General features: G+C 44.4%; 1 protein-coding gene across 1 annotated transcript in view; it reads right to left on the bottom strand.

The window, feature by feature from the left end:
* LOC112068124 (uncharacterized) overlaps positions 1–14,570 on the bottom strand; it is a 20,559-nt gene extending 5,989 nt beyond the window's left edge. The window contains exons 1-13 of the mRNA XM_070438046.1: positions 14,511–14,570; positions 14,245–14,297; positions 14,087–14,126; positions 3,800–3,942; positions 3,629–3,698; positions 3,358–3,509; positions 3,213–3,276; positions 2,944–3,017; positions 2,685–2,751; positions 2,189–2,386; positions 1,886–2,088; positions 1,618–1,684; positions 1,438–1,487 (exon numbers count right to left, since the gene is read on the bottom strand). Coding sequence (XP_070294147.1) covers positions 1,438–1,487; positions 1,618–1,684; positions 1,886–2,088; positions 2,189–2,386; positions 2,685–2,751; positions 2,944–3,017; positions 3,213–3,276; positions 3,358–3,509; positions 3,629–3,698; positions 3,800–3,942; positions 14,087–14,126; positions 14,245–14,256 — 1,140 coding nt within the window. The 5' untranslated portion in view covers positions 14,257–14,297; positions 14,511–14,570. The remainder of the gene's footprint in view (positions 1–1,437; positions 1,488–1,617; positions 1,685–1,885; positions 2,089–2,188; positions 2,387–2,684; positions 2,752–2,943; positions 3,018–3,212; positions 3,277–3,357; positions 3,510–3,628; positions 3,699–3,799; positions 3,943–14,086; positions 14,127–14,244; positions 14,298–14,510) is intronic.
* Positions 14,571–14,820: the final 250 nt, after the last annotated feature.

Raw genomic sequence — 14,820 nt, 5'->3', positions numbered from 1 at the left:
CATACCCGTGGTATATTGTCTGAGATACCAAAGCTTTCAAGCAATCAGCATCCAGGACCCAGACTACCAGGTTTATAGCAGCGTTCACGTGCTAGTCGGAACTAAGAAACTTGGACATTTTCAACTTGCTAACTGGTTGTACACGTGCCGCATTCAACCAGTTAGCAAAACAGACATTTCCGAGTTCCGACCAGCACGTGAACGCGGCACAAATGTCTCATATACGACAGCTTTAGCTAACTTCATCCAGGAGCCAAACTACCCGTTTATACTGTTGAATATATTGTTTTGTTTTATCACAGGTATAACCATCTCAGTCATTATCAATATATAAATATATTTTTAAGCACACATTTCTTGTTCTTGTTTGATGTTGTAGCCTAGGCCTACACATAAAGTAAATGGCTTGGAAAAAGATATACCACTACATGTTATAGTAGGCTAATTTCAGATGATTGAGATGCATGTGTCTATTCCCCTAAAACAAATCTCACATAACGTAATATCATCAGAAAATGTACTTCCTGCAATTATTTCAGTCATAGACATTGGATGCATTACAAGAGGACCACACAATGTATGTGGTGCTCAGTGAAACATGGAAAGTATCAGAATCAATCAGTATTTATGCAATACTGTTCATACGCTCTTTATTTTATACCTTTCAATGTATGATGGTCCCCTGCCCTCTTATTCGGGATAAGGGAGTGTTCCCATCCTCTGTAGGACATACTCTGGAGGGGGGAGAACACAGCAGCAGTAATTGTTGAGGAAAATACCACAACAGCTTGTCTCCTGAGAAGAGATTAACATACTGCATCTCAACTTCATTTGGAAAGAATTCAACATCTGTTTAGAGCACCAAAAATATTTGATTTCTAGTTTATAACAGAAAAATATTATTTTAAATTATACATACACTTGAGGTAGAAAACAGCAACAGTGGTTGTTGAGGAAAATGTTACAACAGCTTGTCTCCTGAGAAGAGAATAACATACTGCATCTCAACTTCATTTGGAAAGGAATTCAACATCTGTTTAGTGCAACAAAAATAACTTAAAAAATATAATGTTCATATTACTAATAAACATACAAGTGTAGAGTGAATGTAGAATATAACAAAGGTAAAGTAAACTACTATTGGCTGTACAGTTTGCCTCTCCTGAGCCCTATTGGCTCCTGCTTCATTTTTAGTCTGAAAATATATATATATTAGTTTCTCTGGTGCATTATCTACAAAGTGATAGAGTACTGAATTAAAACACTTAAAATTGAGATTTTAAGCAGGCTTACTTGTCTAGAAAGGAGAGGTTGTTACTCATTCATCCAAAACAATGAATAATTTATTATAATTTATTAAAATACTAGTTTTAAATTATTACTATTATTAAAGACAATAGCACATTTAACAAGAARTGGAATGGACATAGCTGTCACCTTTATGCCAACCTGTTCAGGTTGGCTGGTAATCACAGAGTTGTTGGGACCTGGAGGACGTTTGTCAGCATCGTTAACAGCATATAAAAACAATAGAAAAAAACAGCAGTGAGTGAGCACTGAATGACAATGCATAGAGTAAATAAAGTGTCAAAATGAATCCCCATATGCTGACTGTACCTTCAGGTGGATTTGAAGCAGCAGGGGGGATCTCTCCGGTCTTCTCTGGAGCAGCAGGCTTACTTGTCTAGAAAGGAGAGGTTGTTACTCATTCATGCAAAACAATTAATAATTTATTATAATTTACTAAAATACTCATTTTAAATTATTACTATTATTAAAGACAATAGCACATTTAACAAGAAAATGTTTTTGGTGTCAAATCTCTGCTTTTGAATGTGTATTGTATTTAATAATAAGTTGTTTGCTGACAACAATAAGAAACTACCTTTGGCTGTATTTCTGGCCTGGCCAGAATCTTTCTAATTGCTTCTTCATTGCGAAGACACTTCAGTAGTCCGTTGCKCTCATGGAAGAGACAGTCCACTGTGAGTATTACATCACCTCTGGTCACTAGTCTGCTACTGTCAGGTACAGTGTAGTCTAGATCGAAGGTGTGATGCAGCACTACCAGGATGACAGGTTTACCAGCTGTCAAGAGAGATGGGATAACTGTAACAATAATCACGTAAACATACCTGATTAATGAATCATTAACGTTTTGACAATGTTCTTCATGGATATTGGTTACCTGRAATCTGCTGCAGTGCTGCTTCAACATCAGTCCCAGCACGAGAGACGATGGGACAGAAAGCCAGGATGACATCACTCTCCTCTAGTGACGTCACCTCAGTKAAGTGTCTTTTGGCAGCGAGACGATTAATTAATTCCTTATGAGACCCCAGAGTATTCCCAGTCACAACAGTGAAGAATTTGTCCATCGTCGACCCTATAGAGATACAGGAAATGTCAGAGGCAAACTAGAGAGGAATGGACCAGGATGAATATGTATGAACTTTCCAATTTGTAAGTCGCTCTGGATAAGAGCGTCAGCTAAATGACTTAAATGTAAATGTAAATGTAATGTCAGATCTTTAAGCCCTGCTCACTCTGATCAACCCACAAGTTTTATATAGCAAAAACCAGCAGTGAGTGAGCACTGAAGGACAAGGAAACGCAGCATTTAGCAGGGATTGGGTGACAATGCATAGCCTAAATAAAGTGTCCCTATTAATTCCTTTAGATACCTGCAGGTGTTTGTTCTGCAGCTGGGCGGGGCTGGTTGGTCATCTCTGGAGCAGTAGTCCTATTTTTCTAGAAAGGAGATGTTGAGACTTTATTGGTTCAAAACATTCTACATGTTTTCCTATGTCAAAGTCTAATGTGAAGGCACATTGTCAAAGACTTTATTACCTATGGAAAATCTGTTAATGATATAACTCCAATAGCAAACATCTATAGCACCTCTTAGAAAATGTTAATCATTAGCTGTAGCAGGTAACCTACCTCTTTAGTTTTGCTTTCATGTTCAACATTCTTGGGGGCTGGGGGATAGTTTCTATCTGCCTCGTTAGTCGCATCTAAAAACAATAGTTAGTAATCCGGAGTCTGTGGACCACTTGGTTTGCAAGAGAAAAAGATACAATACATAATCTGGAATGTATCATTCATTGAAGTGACCATTGAACAGCAGGAAATCTTACTGGTTGTAGCTTTAATGACAATGCAGAGCCTAAATAAAGTGTGAAAATGTATCCTCTACATGGTCACTGTACCTTCAAGTGTTGCAGCAGCTGGGGAGGGCTGACTAGTCTCTTCTGGAATAGTGGGCTTACTTGTCTAGAAAAAAGGTGATTTACTGGTTCGTAACATTCTTTCGAGAACTTTGATATGTTCTCATTCAGTATAGTTGATACCAACCTCTGTAGTTTTGCTTTGACGTTTTAAATCCATGGGGACTGGAGATTTGTTTTTGTCTTCTCTTGTACTATCTTGAACTCCAGTGTCTATATCTGCATGAAGCTGGTTTGGATCGTCACCTGTTGAGTTTCTGGCCTCCTTGATGACAGCATCTGACAAACAAATATCCCCATGTCTCCATCAGTGCATGATCTGATGGCAGTTTGAGTACTGATGAATCTCAGGAGGATTGGGCCCTTACAGGAAACAAGTCTCAACTCATAATGCTTACCTTCAGTTGCTTTAACAGCAGCTGGAGAGGGCTGGTTGGTTGGTTCTGGAGTAGTACTAGGCCTTTTTGCCTGAAAAAGAGAGGTTGATATTTTTGGTCATTCAAAGACAAATTCACAATAGGTTTGACATTAAGAACATCTCATATGTTATCTGTTGCACTTATTCATACCTCTTCTTTTTTGCTTTTTAGTTCAACATCCTTAGCCCCTGCTGGGGGAAGTTCATTTCTGTCTTCTCTTGCACTGTCCTGAATTTCAAGGTCTACATTTGCATGAGGTTGGCTGGGATCTTCGGCATTGTTGATGATAGCATCTAACAAAAACAAATATCCCAATACTTCATAATAAGGCAATGTGAAGGGAACACTGCTGCTACCTCAAACTCAAACCAAGGTACATGTATTGAGGAGCAAACTGAAGTCATGAGGAAAATCAGTAACTCTTGGAGGACGGTGGAAATTAATAAAGGTGCTTCTTTATTGTTAAAGGGCAAAACCAATGCATTTCACCATCTACCACAAGGGTTTTAAATTTACAGGCAGAATAATGGAGGGGTCTTTGGGGTTATGTTTGGACTTTGTAGGAGCACGTCAGAGAAGGAAGACAGAGAGCACGCTTGTTTGACATTGAAAAGTGTAGCGGTAGCTTTTGATAAAGAATAACATCAAGACGAAGCAGCTGCATTAAAAGTGGGATGCACTGTTGAGCGCTACATCCCGAGGGATTCGTCCTGATTGTGAGATTGTGACAGCAAATTAAATGGCGTCCCTTGAGAAAGCAAGAACAAKATATATGTCAGGAGAAGTGCAGTATTATCATAACGAGACGTACACCTGGAATACGGAGGAGGAATGGAGGGAAGGAAGATGGTGAGGTCTAATATGGTGAGGCAGAGGAGGTCTAACAGGCTGACTACACTGCTTGCGTCGCATGTGCGAGCCTTGCAAAATACATTTAGAAATCTATATTATTAAATTATTGCACCCACACTGCTCACGCGCGCCAACGAGCGTCTGCGTTGCCAAGGGCTAAAAAAGAAGTCAGTTCTATTTCTGACGCAGATCGCGCTGCAAGTCCTTCCTCTCCCATCTCGTCATTGGTTTATAGAAGCAGGTACCCACGTGYCATCTCCTCATTGGTTATACCCACGTGGGTGACTGAAATACGAACGAGGTCGGCGGCGGTAATGCACCTAATTTATGAAAGTTGCCAATCGCAATATAAAGTCAAGAGAAGAAAAAGCCTAGAAGGAGGAGAGATGACTAGAAACGATTCGGTTGACCGCTTTATGTGTGGATTAATTGTCGGAGTAGAAAATAACAACTCAATGTTTATATCCCAGGACAAATTAGCTAGCAACAGCAAGCTAGCTAAATAGGACAAATTAGCTAGCAAGTGCACGCTAGCTAGTTAAATTGCCATAAAGGTTTAACGCTTTTTGACCTGTCGCCAAATTAATGTAATTGGTTCAGAGTTTGTTTTGATTATTTTAACCTGCGTGTCGTGATCGCATTTGGTGTGGGGGGGACAAAATAAATGTATGCACGATGGCGCACGCGCACAGCCGGTTTGGGTTCCGTAACACGGAACTTGCTGTTGCTAGCTTGCTTTTGCCAGCTAATATGTCCTGAGATATAAACATTGAGTTGTTTTCTGCTTTCGTGGCGTCATTACATCATCTACCTACGTTATATAGGTATGCACATCAGCTTTGACATCAGTTTTGCACATTGGCGTTAAACTAGACATCGGGCCAATGTTGGCATTTTTAGATAATATCGTCCGATTCTGATATGCTTACCGATATATTGTGCCTCCCTAGTCATTGTCTGTTCTTTTGAGTTTTAATGTTGAGTCTCTGCACGACAAAGTGATGCWAGGATATATAAGTTATCCTGTACGAGCTTTTGTACCGAATACATGATGTTGTTACAGGTGTCAAGCTTATGGGCATGTGGCAGCAGTGTGTAGAAGGGAGGTTCCTAGGTGTGAGAAGTGTGCAGAAGGGCATGAGACAAAGCAATGTGTAGCATTGGGGAAAGTAGTAGTATTTGTTGWGGCAGACCAGGGGGTTTGGTCAAGACGTTTACACAGATCAGACACGGACAGAGTTGGATTAGCTCGGTTTCAAGGGTGTTTATTTAAATAACAAACGAAAATAAAATAATAGGTCTTAGCTCTGTCAGGGAGGGGGCTGTCGTCAGTGCGACGTATGTCTCCCTTCTAGATAGGGCATCCAAGTTTCCATGCTTCGCCCCTGAGCTGTGTACAACAGAAGAGAAGCGTTGAAGGTACAAGAACCACCTGGTGACCCGATCGATTGTGTCCCTTCCCCTGGCCATCCAGACAAGGGGAGCATGGTCTGTGACGAGGGTGAAGTGGGTACCCAACAGGTAATACTTGAGAATGTCTAGCGCCCACTTCACCGCTAGGCAATCTATCTCGATAAGAGTACTTTCTCCTCTCTGGGTATCAGCTTTCGGCTTATGTACATGATGGGGAGCTCCTTCCCATCGTGTACCTGGGACAGGACGGCCCCTAGTCCCGTGTCGCATGCGTCCGTCTGGACCAACATCGGCACCTGGAAATCGAGCGTTACGAGCATCGGATGGGAGCACAGAACTTCCTTCGGTCTCGCCCGTCCATTTCACTGTTTTCGGGAGCCGGGCCCTGATTAGATCAGTAAGGGGGGAGGCTATAGCAGCAAAGTTGGGGATAGATTGGCTTTAGTATCCTGCCAGTCCCAGGAAGTACTTGACCTGTGTCTTGGTGCGTGGAATGGGCCAGTCACGTACCATGTGGACCTTCCTCTCCTGGGGCTTGATATTCCCCTGTCCGATCAAATACCCCAGGTACTCCACCTCCTCGAACGCTAGTTTGCATTTCTTGGGGTTCGCTGTCAACCCGGCTTGCCTGAGCGCRTCCAGCACCGCCTGGAGGCGCGTCAGGTGCTCTTCCCAACCTTGGCTGTGGATGATGATATCATCCAAATAGGCCGCTGCGTACTGTTGGTGGGGTCTAATTACTTTGTCCATCAGGTGCTGGAACGTGGGCAGGGCTCCATGGAGACCGAATGGTAGCACCCGGAACTGATATAATCCGTCCGGTGTCGAAAATGCCGTCTTCTTCCAGGAGCAGGCTGCCAACAGTACCTGACAATATCCTTTGGTCAGGTCGAGGGTGCTGATGTACCAGGCCTTTCCTTATCGGTCAATGAGCTCGTCCACCCTCGGCATTGGGTAGACGTAGAACAAGCTGATTTCGTTCACACCCCGGAAATGGTAACAGAAGCGCAGGCTACCGTCCGGTTTAGGCACCAACACGAAGGGGCTACACCATGCTCTGTGAGATTCTTCGACGACCCCAATCCTCAGCATCGCCTCCACTTCCTGCTTCACGGCCTTCCTTCGGGCCACGAGAATCAGATATGGACTCTTTTGTACCGTTTCCCCGGGCCGGGTGCGGACGTGGCGTTCAATGAGGGTTGTGCGGCCCGATCGACGAGCACCCAGAGCACTTGCTTCTGGGCCAGGTCACTGGGCCGACCACCACTGGTACTGTTGGCGTCCTGGGTACCGACCACAACATGGCCAAGGCTGTCCTCTCGTGCCACTTCTTCARTAGGTTCACGTGGTAAATCTGTTGGGGTTTCTGTCTCGCCGGCTGCCGTACGTGGTAATTGACAGGTYCCAGCTTCTCTATCACCTCGTACAGCCCGTGCAATGTTGCCAGGAACTTAGTTTCGGCCGTGGGGATTAAGACCAACACCTTGTCTCCCATCTGGAACTCTCGGGGCTGGGTTCCCCGATTGTAGACCTGGGTTTGGGCGCATTGGGCCTACTCCATATGTTCCCTTACCACTGGCCATATGGCTGTCATCCGGTCCCTCATCGTCTCCATGTGTTCTACCACGCTGCGTAAGGGGGTCGGTTGTGCTTCCCACACCTTCTTGGCGAGGTCCAGTAGGCCGCATGGCCTCCTCCCGTAGAGGAGTTTGAAAGAGGAAAACCCGGTGGATAACTGGGGTACTTCTCGGATCGAGAACATTGGTGGGGTAGTAGCTGGTCCCAGTTCTTCCTGTCCTGCTCGATGACCTTCCGCAGCATTTGTTTTAGCATTTTATTGAACTGCTCGACGAGCCCATCTGTCTACGGGTGAAAGACGGGAGGTCCGGATCTGCTTGATCTGCAGGAAAGCACACAAATCTTTCATTAGGCGGGACATAAACTCAGTACCTTGGTCTGTCAGGATCTCATTTGGGATGCCCACCCGGCTAAAGAGGTGGAACAGCTCCTGAACAATTCCCTTGGATACTGCCGCCCGTAGGGGAATGGCCTCGGGATACCGGGTGGCATAATCTATTATTACCAGGATGTATCGGTGTCCTCATGCTGTTTTTACCAGGGGTCCCACTATGTCCATGGCAATGTGTTCAAAGGGCACCCCGATGATCGGTAGGGGAACCAGCGGATTTTGGAAGTGTGCTTTTGGGGCAGTGATTTGATAGTCTTCAACGGCCCTCCTCATCCCGGGCCAGTGGTACCTGGCAGCGATCCATTCCTGGGTCTTCTCCAYWYCCAGTTGCGCCCCCAACAGGTGGGTGTGGGCCAACTGAAGAACGGTTCCCACGTWAGGTCGGGGCAGCAACAGTACCTCTCGATGTTCCCCCTGTTGGCATGACACCTGATACAAAAGGTTATTCTTGATTTCGAAATGGGGGTATCGTYAGTCACTCACCCCCGGAAGTAGCTGTCCATCCACCACTGCGGTGGCTTTCAATTTCGGATCCTCCCACTGTGCAGTTCCAAACTGCCCCCTYAGTTGTTAGATACGGGTTTGTCCACCGCTTGCTTCTGGGCCGCGCAGGCGATGGGTCGTCCTCGCTCTCATCTTCGGCTGGCTCGTACCTTTTTCCTCAACTYGTGCCTCCATAGTGCTGCGAACAGCGGACAATCTCGTGCCACGAGGAGGGGTACCGGCTATTCCGGTACAGCACCCACCATCATCTGACAGCTCCCTTGTGGCGTCACGATATTGGCCTGTATGGATGGATAGCGCTTTGTGTCACCGTGGACACAGGAAACTGACATCTCCCTACCACGTTCGGTCCCCTGGGCCAGCAGGCTATTGGCTACGAGCGTAACCACACTCCCGGAGTCTAATAGAGCATCCGTGTTGTGTCCATCGACCTTCACCGGGACCATGGGTGCCGTTGGTTTATGGTGCATCCAACAGGAGGTGATGCAGTTCACTGCGTGGCCCACCTTCCCTCCGGGGCTGTCTGATGGCATCAACTCCTCTCCAGGGAAGGTGCCCCCCAGGCGCCACACTCAAAACACCTCCTTTGGTCTCCATCTACCTGGGGTCGTCGACGGCGGATCGGCTCTCCCTCAGCCGTCTCTCCACGGGTCTGCGGCCCTTTGGCCCTGCCAACTGTCGGTCCGGGATATACAGCGGTGGGGCTGTCCTTTCCGTCCTGCTCCCAGAAGGCCCTCCAAGATCTGGGGCGAGCATAAACGTTGATCGGCTATGAAAAGCCAACTGACATTTACTCCTGAGGTCCTGACTTGTTGCACCCTCGACAACTATTGTGATTATTATTATTTGACCATACTGGTCATTTATGAACATTTGAACATCTTGGCCATGTTCTGTTATAATCTCCACCCGGCACAGCCAGAAGAGGACTGGCCACCCCTCATAGCCTGGTTCCTCTCTAGGTTTCTTCCTAGGTTTTGGCCTTTCTAGTGAGTTTTTCCTAGCCACCGTGCTTCTACACCTGCATTGCTTGCTGTTTGGGGTTTTAGGCTGGGTTTCTGTACAGCACTTTGAGATATCAGCTGATGTAAGAAGGGCTATATAAATACATTTGATTTGATTTTGATTTGATTTAAACTCACTGCCCTCTTCATATTACATTTACATTTAAATTCATATCAGGTGGTAGCATGCGTAAGAAGCGATCCAGGACCACTTTGTCTAAGATGGAGAGGGTGGATACGTCGGTTAGGAGCCATGCCCTGGTGATGCGCAGTAGGTCGCTCATCTGGGCTCGGGGGGAGACGTCAGCCACGAACCTCCAGTCGTGGAACAGTTGGGTCCGATGGGCCAGGCTGTACCCGTACTGGCTGAGTATCTCCCGTTTGAGACCGTCGTAGTTAGCCGCCTGTTCGTCGCTAAGGTCCCAATACGCATTTTGGGTGTTCCCAGAGAGGAACGGGGCCAGCAGACCTGCCCACTTCAGCCTTGGCCATCCTACCCGTAGCGCTGTCTGTTTAAACGTGCAGAGATATGTTTCAATGTCATCGTCTTCCGTTAGCTTGATTAAAAACTGGTTTGGATGCGATTCAGTAGGCGCTCCTCCTTGTAGCTTCCTGATTTCCTCAACGAGGCGGACATTTTGTAGACGCTGTTCCTCCAGCATTCGTTCCTGAACYGCCTGTTGTGCTTGTTGGTCCCGGACGAACTGAGCTATCAACTCGTTCATGCTGATGATGCGTAAACGTCAACCCTGATCTGACCACGTTATCCGACTTGCCCGCATTCTCCACCACTTGTGGCAGACCAGGGGGTTTGGTCAAGACGTTTACACAGATCAGACACCGACAGATTTGGATTAGCTCGGTTTCAAAGGTGTTTATTTAAATAACAAATTAAAAGAAAATAATAGGTCTCCTCCAGGATACTGTCTTCTGGGCTCCGGGGTCTTGCTGTATCCTGGGGGAACAAAACTGAGCTCCCTCCGTTATCTCTGGGGCTGAACGCGACTATACGGGAGTAACCTCTCTTTCCCCCAGTCCCTTCCCCCATGTGCTGCCCTTCTGGCAGCTTTATGGGACTCGTCCAGCTGGTGAGCAATCAGCCCCTTGATTACTCACCAACCACAATCAGCCACAATTAGTCCTGGCCGGAGAACCCCTCGAGATCTGGCATGTCCAGCAGAGGGAGCCATCGCCTCGTGATGTAGACTCCGTCTGTCACCAAGCCTCGACAAGTCTCCCCCTGGTGGCTGACCTGCTGTACGCCACAGTGTTAATTTTAGGGGTGCCCATGGGGCTGTGGATCAGAAATGCCCTGTGCAAGAGAGGCAGGTTGGGGTTTCCAGGGTTAGAGTAGTGCAGAAGTTGTCATATGCTGAGGCAGTAAAGAAAGTAGAAGAAGTGGGAGTGTTCTTGAGAGGAGTGGTGTGAGTAGTAGATCTGTACCAGTACAGAGGGATAGGCCCTTAAAAGATTTAGATGCACTATTGTAAAGTGGCTGTTCCACTGGATGTCATAAGGTGAATGCACCAATTTGTAAGTCGCTCTGGATAAGAGCGTCTGCTAAATGACTTAAATGTAAATGTAAATGTATGTTTCAGTAAGACTGGATTTTTAGCATTTATATTAATGGTTATCAACTGTACTGGAGGGATGGAACATAAGTCACAGGAAATTGAGGTTGTGGTGGCAGCTGCAGAGACATATTTGGGTGTGCAAGACTTGACATCAAAAGAGTTACAGGGTGTGTTAAGTGGTGATGTCCCATCCTTTCAGGTTGTTGGCATGAGGTAGGGCTAAATAGATTTAAATAGTGGAGTAGGGTGGTATTTAAAAAAAAAAAGGTTTTGTAAGTGTAGTGTTAGATGGTAGGGTATTGGTTTATTTATTTATTTCAAGCGGAGTATAAGGGAGTAGTACTCCAGTCTTGAACGTGGCGATAATGCAACATATTGGATGCTAACCGCCATTAAACCTCATCAAAGAAGATGGAGGGGCCTTTTATACATAACAAGATGGCTGGTGTGGTGATATTGATGGTTTGACAGCACTGGTGGTTTGTTTATATAGCTAGTTAGGATAACTAAAGTAGCAGGTTTGCAGAATGAATGTGGCAGGTTAAGATCATTAACGTAGCAGGTTAGGAGAACTAACKTGGCAGGTTAGAATAATTAATGTAGCAGGTAGGAGAATGAGGTTAAGGTTAGGAAAAGGGTTAGGGTTAAGGCTACTACAAGCTCCACTCCGTTGATCTATGTGCATGCGTGCACGTGGGTGGAGTGGGATTTTTGGAGTAGTGGACACCTTTTGCTAACATGATATGCTCACCGGTCCAACTCCCATTCACATGGGGGCGATAGCAAAGTTCTGTATTTTTCTTTTCATTTTATGGAAACAAGGAAGAGTCACCTTCCTTTGCTAGTAACTAGCTGGCAGCCTGGCTAAAAACATAGCAAGCTAGCTAGCCTTTTTAGCTTCCCATGTCTTAATCAGATTTAGCCAGTGTAACATAAAACATTATCCCAGTTTGATATGCTGCAAGTGTATTAATTTCTATATCAGCTAAAAATAGGACGTTATGTTTTGGTCACAAAGAAAAAAATCACATGGCTAGCTAGTTGGCTACTGCAGGTTCTATCATTTTACAATAGCCTGTAATCACTAGTTATTACTTCTAAACAAAATACATTTTGGGGTGGATTATTGGGTTTTCTTGTTGTCTTCTCATTTGTGGTGAAAGAAAAAGAAGAGTCTCTTATATTGTCTTCTCTTGCTAGCAAGTGATTAACACTGCAAGCTAGCTAGGCTAACATTATCCTAATTAGATATGCTGTATTCGCGCCCATATCAGCTAAATATAGAATGTCATAATTTACTTTACTTTTAACTAAAGAAATGCAGGTTACCTTCGCAAGTTCATCCAAAATGATTTCTTCAATTCGCAAGTGGCTGAAACTATCACAGAAGAAAGCATTCAAGTGAGCGAAACAGCGCCCCTCATTCTTACTATATTTAGCCTGTATCTGATGCTGTCTGGTCAAAAAGAGTATGACGTGCCATAATATTGTTTGACCAGACAGCATCAGATACAAGGGCTACACATACATGTCCTCTGCCTCGATGACAATGGCAGTGTTATCAGCAGCACCTGTCTTTTTACTAAAGAAATGCGTATTGTAACCACCCAGAGCAGAGATGGGCAACTTTGATGGCGGTGGGGGCCATCAAAAAATCTGAACTCATCATGAGGGGCCGCAGTTGCGCCGCCACCAAAACATAAACAATTATTTGACGAAACATAGAATTTGGCCTAACTGCTATTATCCCATAGAAACAGATCTGTCAAAAATTAAGTTAAAGGTAAGTATGTTTAGAAGTGTCTGTTCTATATCTGAGAGATATAAGAAAGCTCTGAATTTCTTACATTTTTTATAGTGGAATTACCCTGTTTCTGGGCTCGTCTCCATCGTGCCCTCTGCCTCGACGATGATGGCAGTATTATCTTATCTTAACAAAAGAAATGCGTTAATTTCTGTAATCTTTTCTGTAACTATGTCATCTTTCTTTTTCTTTTCTCTGCCCGCTCTTCTGAAAGCGCCTCATCACAGTTTTTGCTGCAGCTAACTTTCAATGAAAGTCATGTTTGCAATCATATCGTGTGAAACACTGCAGCACAGTCATGGCTAGAAGGGATCCAGCTTTTGTCATGTTTTGTCATTTTAGCTAACCCTAACCTTAACCTAATATTCCTAACCTTCTACGTTAATTCTCCTAACCTGCTACGAAAAGTAAAATCTGACATTTGTTTAAAAAATATATTTTAAATATTCCCAGCTCATGAGGCCCCTTGATGATGTGAAGCCTGAGGCAGTTGCCTCTTCTGCCTAACATGCTGACCACAACGCTCGCGTCACRTGCATGARCGTTGCAAAATAAATGTACACAAACATGTTATTCAATCGCTGCACCCATACTGCACACGATTGTCTGCGTGGCCAGGCGCTAAAATAGAAATAGGTTATATTTGTGACGCTCAACGCGGCCTCTCCCATCTCCTTATTGGTGTTTAGGAGCATATACCCACGTGGGTGATTGAAAGATGGACTGACGTGTACACTCCAGTCGGTTGTAGTAAAGCAAAGTTGGTTGCCAACCGCCATATAAAGTCCAAAGTAAAAAAAGAAGCCTGAGAGATGATGTCGGAGTAGAGGACCTTGTGCATTTCAGGTAAAATAACAACCYAATGTTTATATAGCTAGCTAAATTGCCATAAATGTTTAATGCTTTTTGACCTGTCCCAAAATTAATATAATTGGTTTAGAGTTTGTTTTGATTTTTTAACCTGCGTGTCCAGATCGTGTCTGGTGTGGGGGTACAAATGGCGCATGCAGGCGTCAGGTTTGGTCAGCATGTAATGGTAAGTCTGCCACTGCTGCCACGTTAATTCTCCTAATCTGCTACTTTAGTCATTATAACCTGCTATGTAAACAAACCACCAGTGCCAACAAACCATCAGTATCACCACATTGGCCACCCATTTTTAAATGGGATATAAAATCCATCTGTAAATTCCTGTGGAAGGCTATGTGCTGAAACACTTTTATCAACTTCCACTATCCTCCAAGTGTTTCTGGATTTCCTCTTTGCATTAATAAGGTAAGATTGTGAAGGTGTCACATGCATAGTCCTTTAGCTTACCTTGGGGTGCATCTGCATCTGCAGGTGGCAGATAGTTTACCTCGGAAAGAGAAATACATTGGTCTACTTTAAGGGCTGGTTCGAAACATTATTCAAAGTTAACATTTATCTGGTTATTATTAATGATATACTGTATATATTTTTTGTCCTATTCTTACCTTGTTGCTCATTTTCAATTTTAGTTGACGCTGCAGAGCCTCACAAAGATCATCTGATGTTCAATGTAATACGAAAGCAGATGCGTGAGAACACAAGCAAGACACTCAATTTACAGTTTGTCCTATACAGTGTGCACTACCGCAGAACATCAAGGTGCATACTGCACTTCTAAATGCTGACAATGTCAATGARCCCACCAAGATAGACAAACCAATAACAATTTTAGCATTGCATTCATGAAAATAGATTCAATGATAGAACGAACCTGCTTCTGCACCGTGTCTGTCGCAGCATCTACTTTCACTCTTGAAATATTCTCTGAACTCACTGAATTCTTATAATAAGAAAGTGAAACTAAAGGGTCAGTATATCACGTGGATTTACATTATACTAATCCAGCAGACTTCTATAAAAAAGTATAAGTCCATACTGCTTCTGATAAAACAGATTGTTTTATCTTGCTGTATATATATTGTATATTGCTGTATACACAGCAACTCCCATGGTGACAAAAAATTCTGCTTAGTTTAGTCATTGACCTTACAATGTCATTGCCTTACATTAAGAGCAATCCT

The sequence above is a fragment of the Salvelinus sp. IW2-2015 genome, unplaced genomic scaffold, assembly GCF_002910315.2.
Source record: "Salvelinus sp. IW2-2015 unplaced genomic scaffold, ASM291031v2 Un_scaffold86, whole genome shotgun sequence".
Lineage (NCBI taxonomy): Eukaryota > Metazoa > Chordata > Actinopteri > Salmoniformes > Salmonidae > Salvelinus > Salvelinus sp. IW2-2015.
The sequence above is the reverse complement of the archived record's forward strand: the minus strand, read 5'-3'. Positions and strand labels throughout refer to the sequence as shown.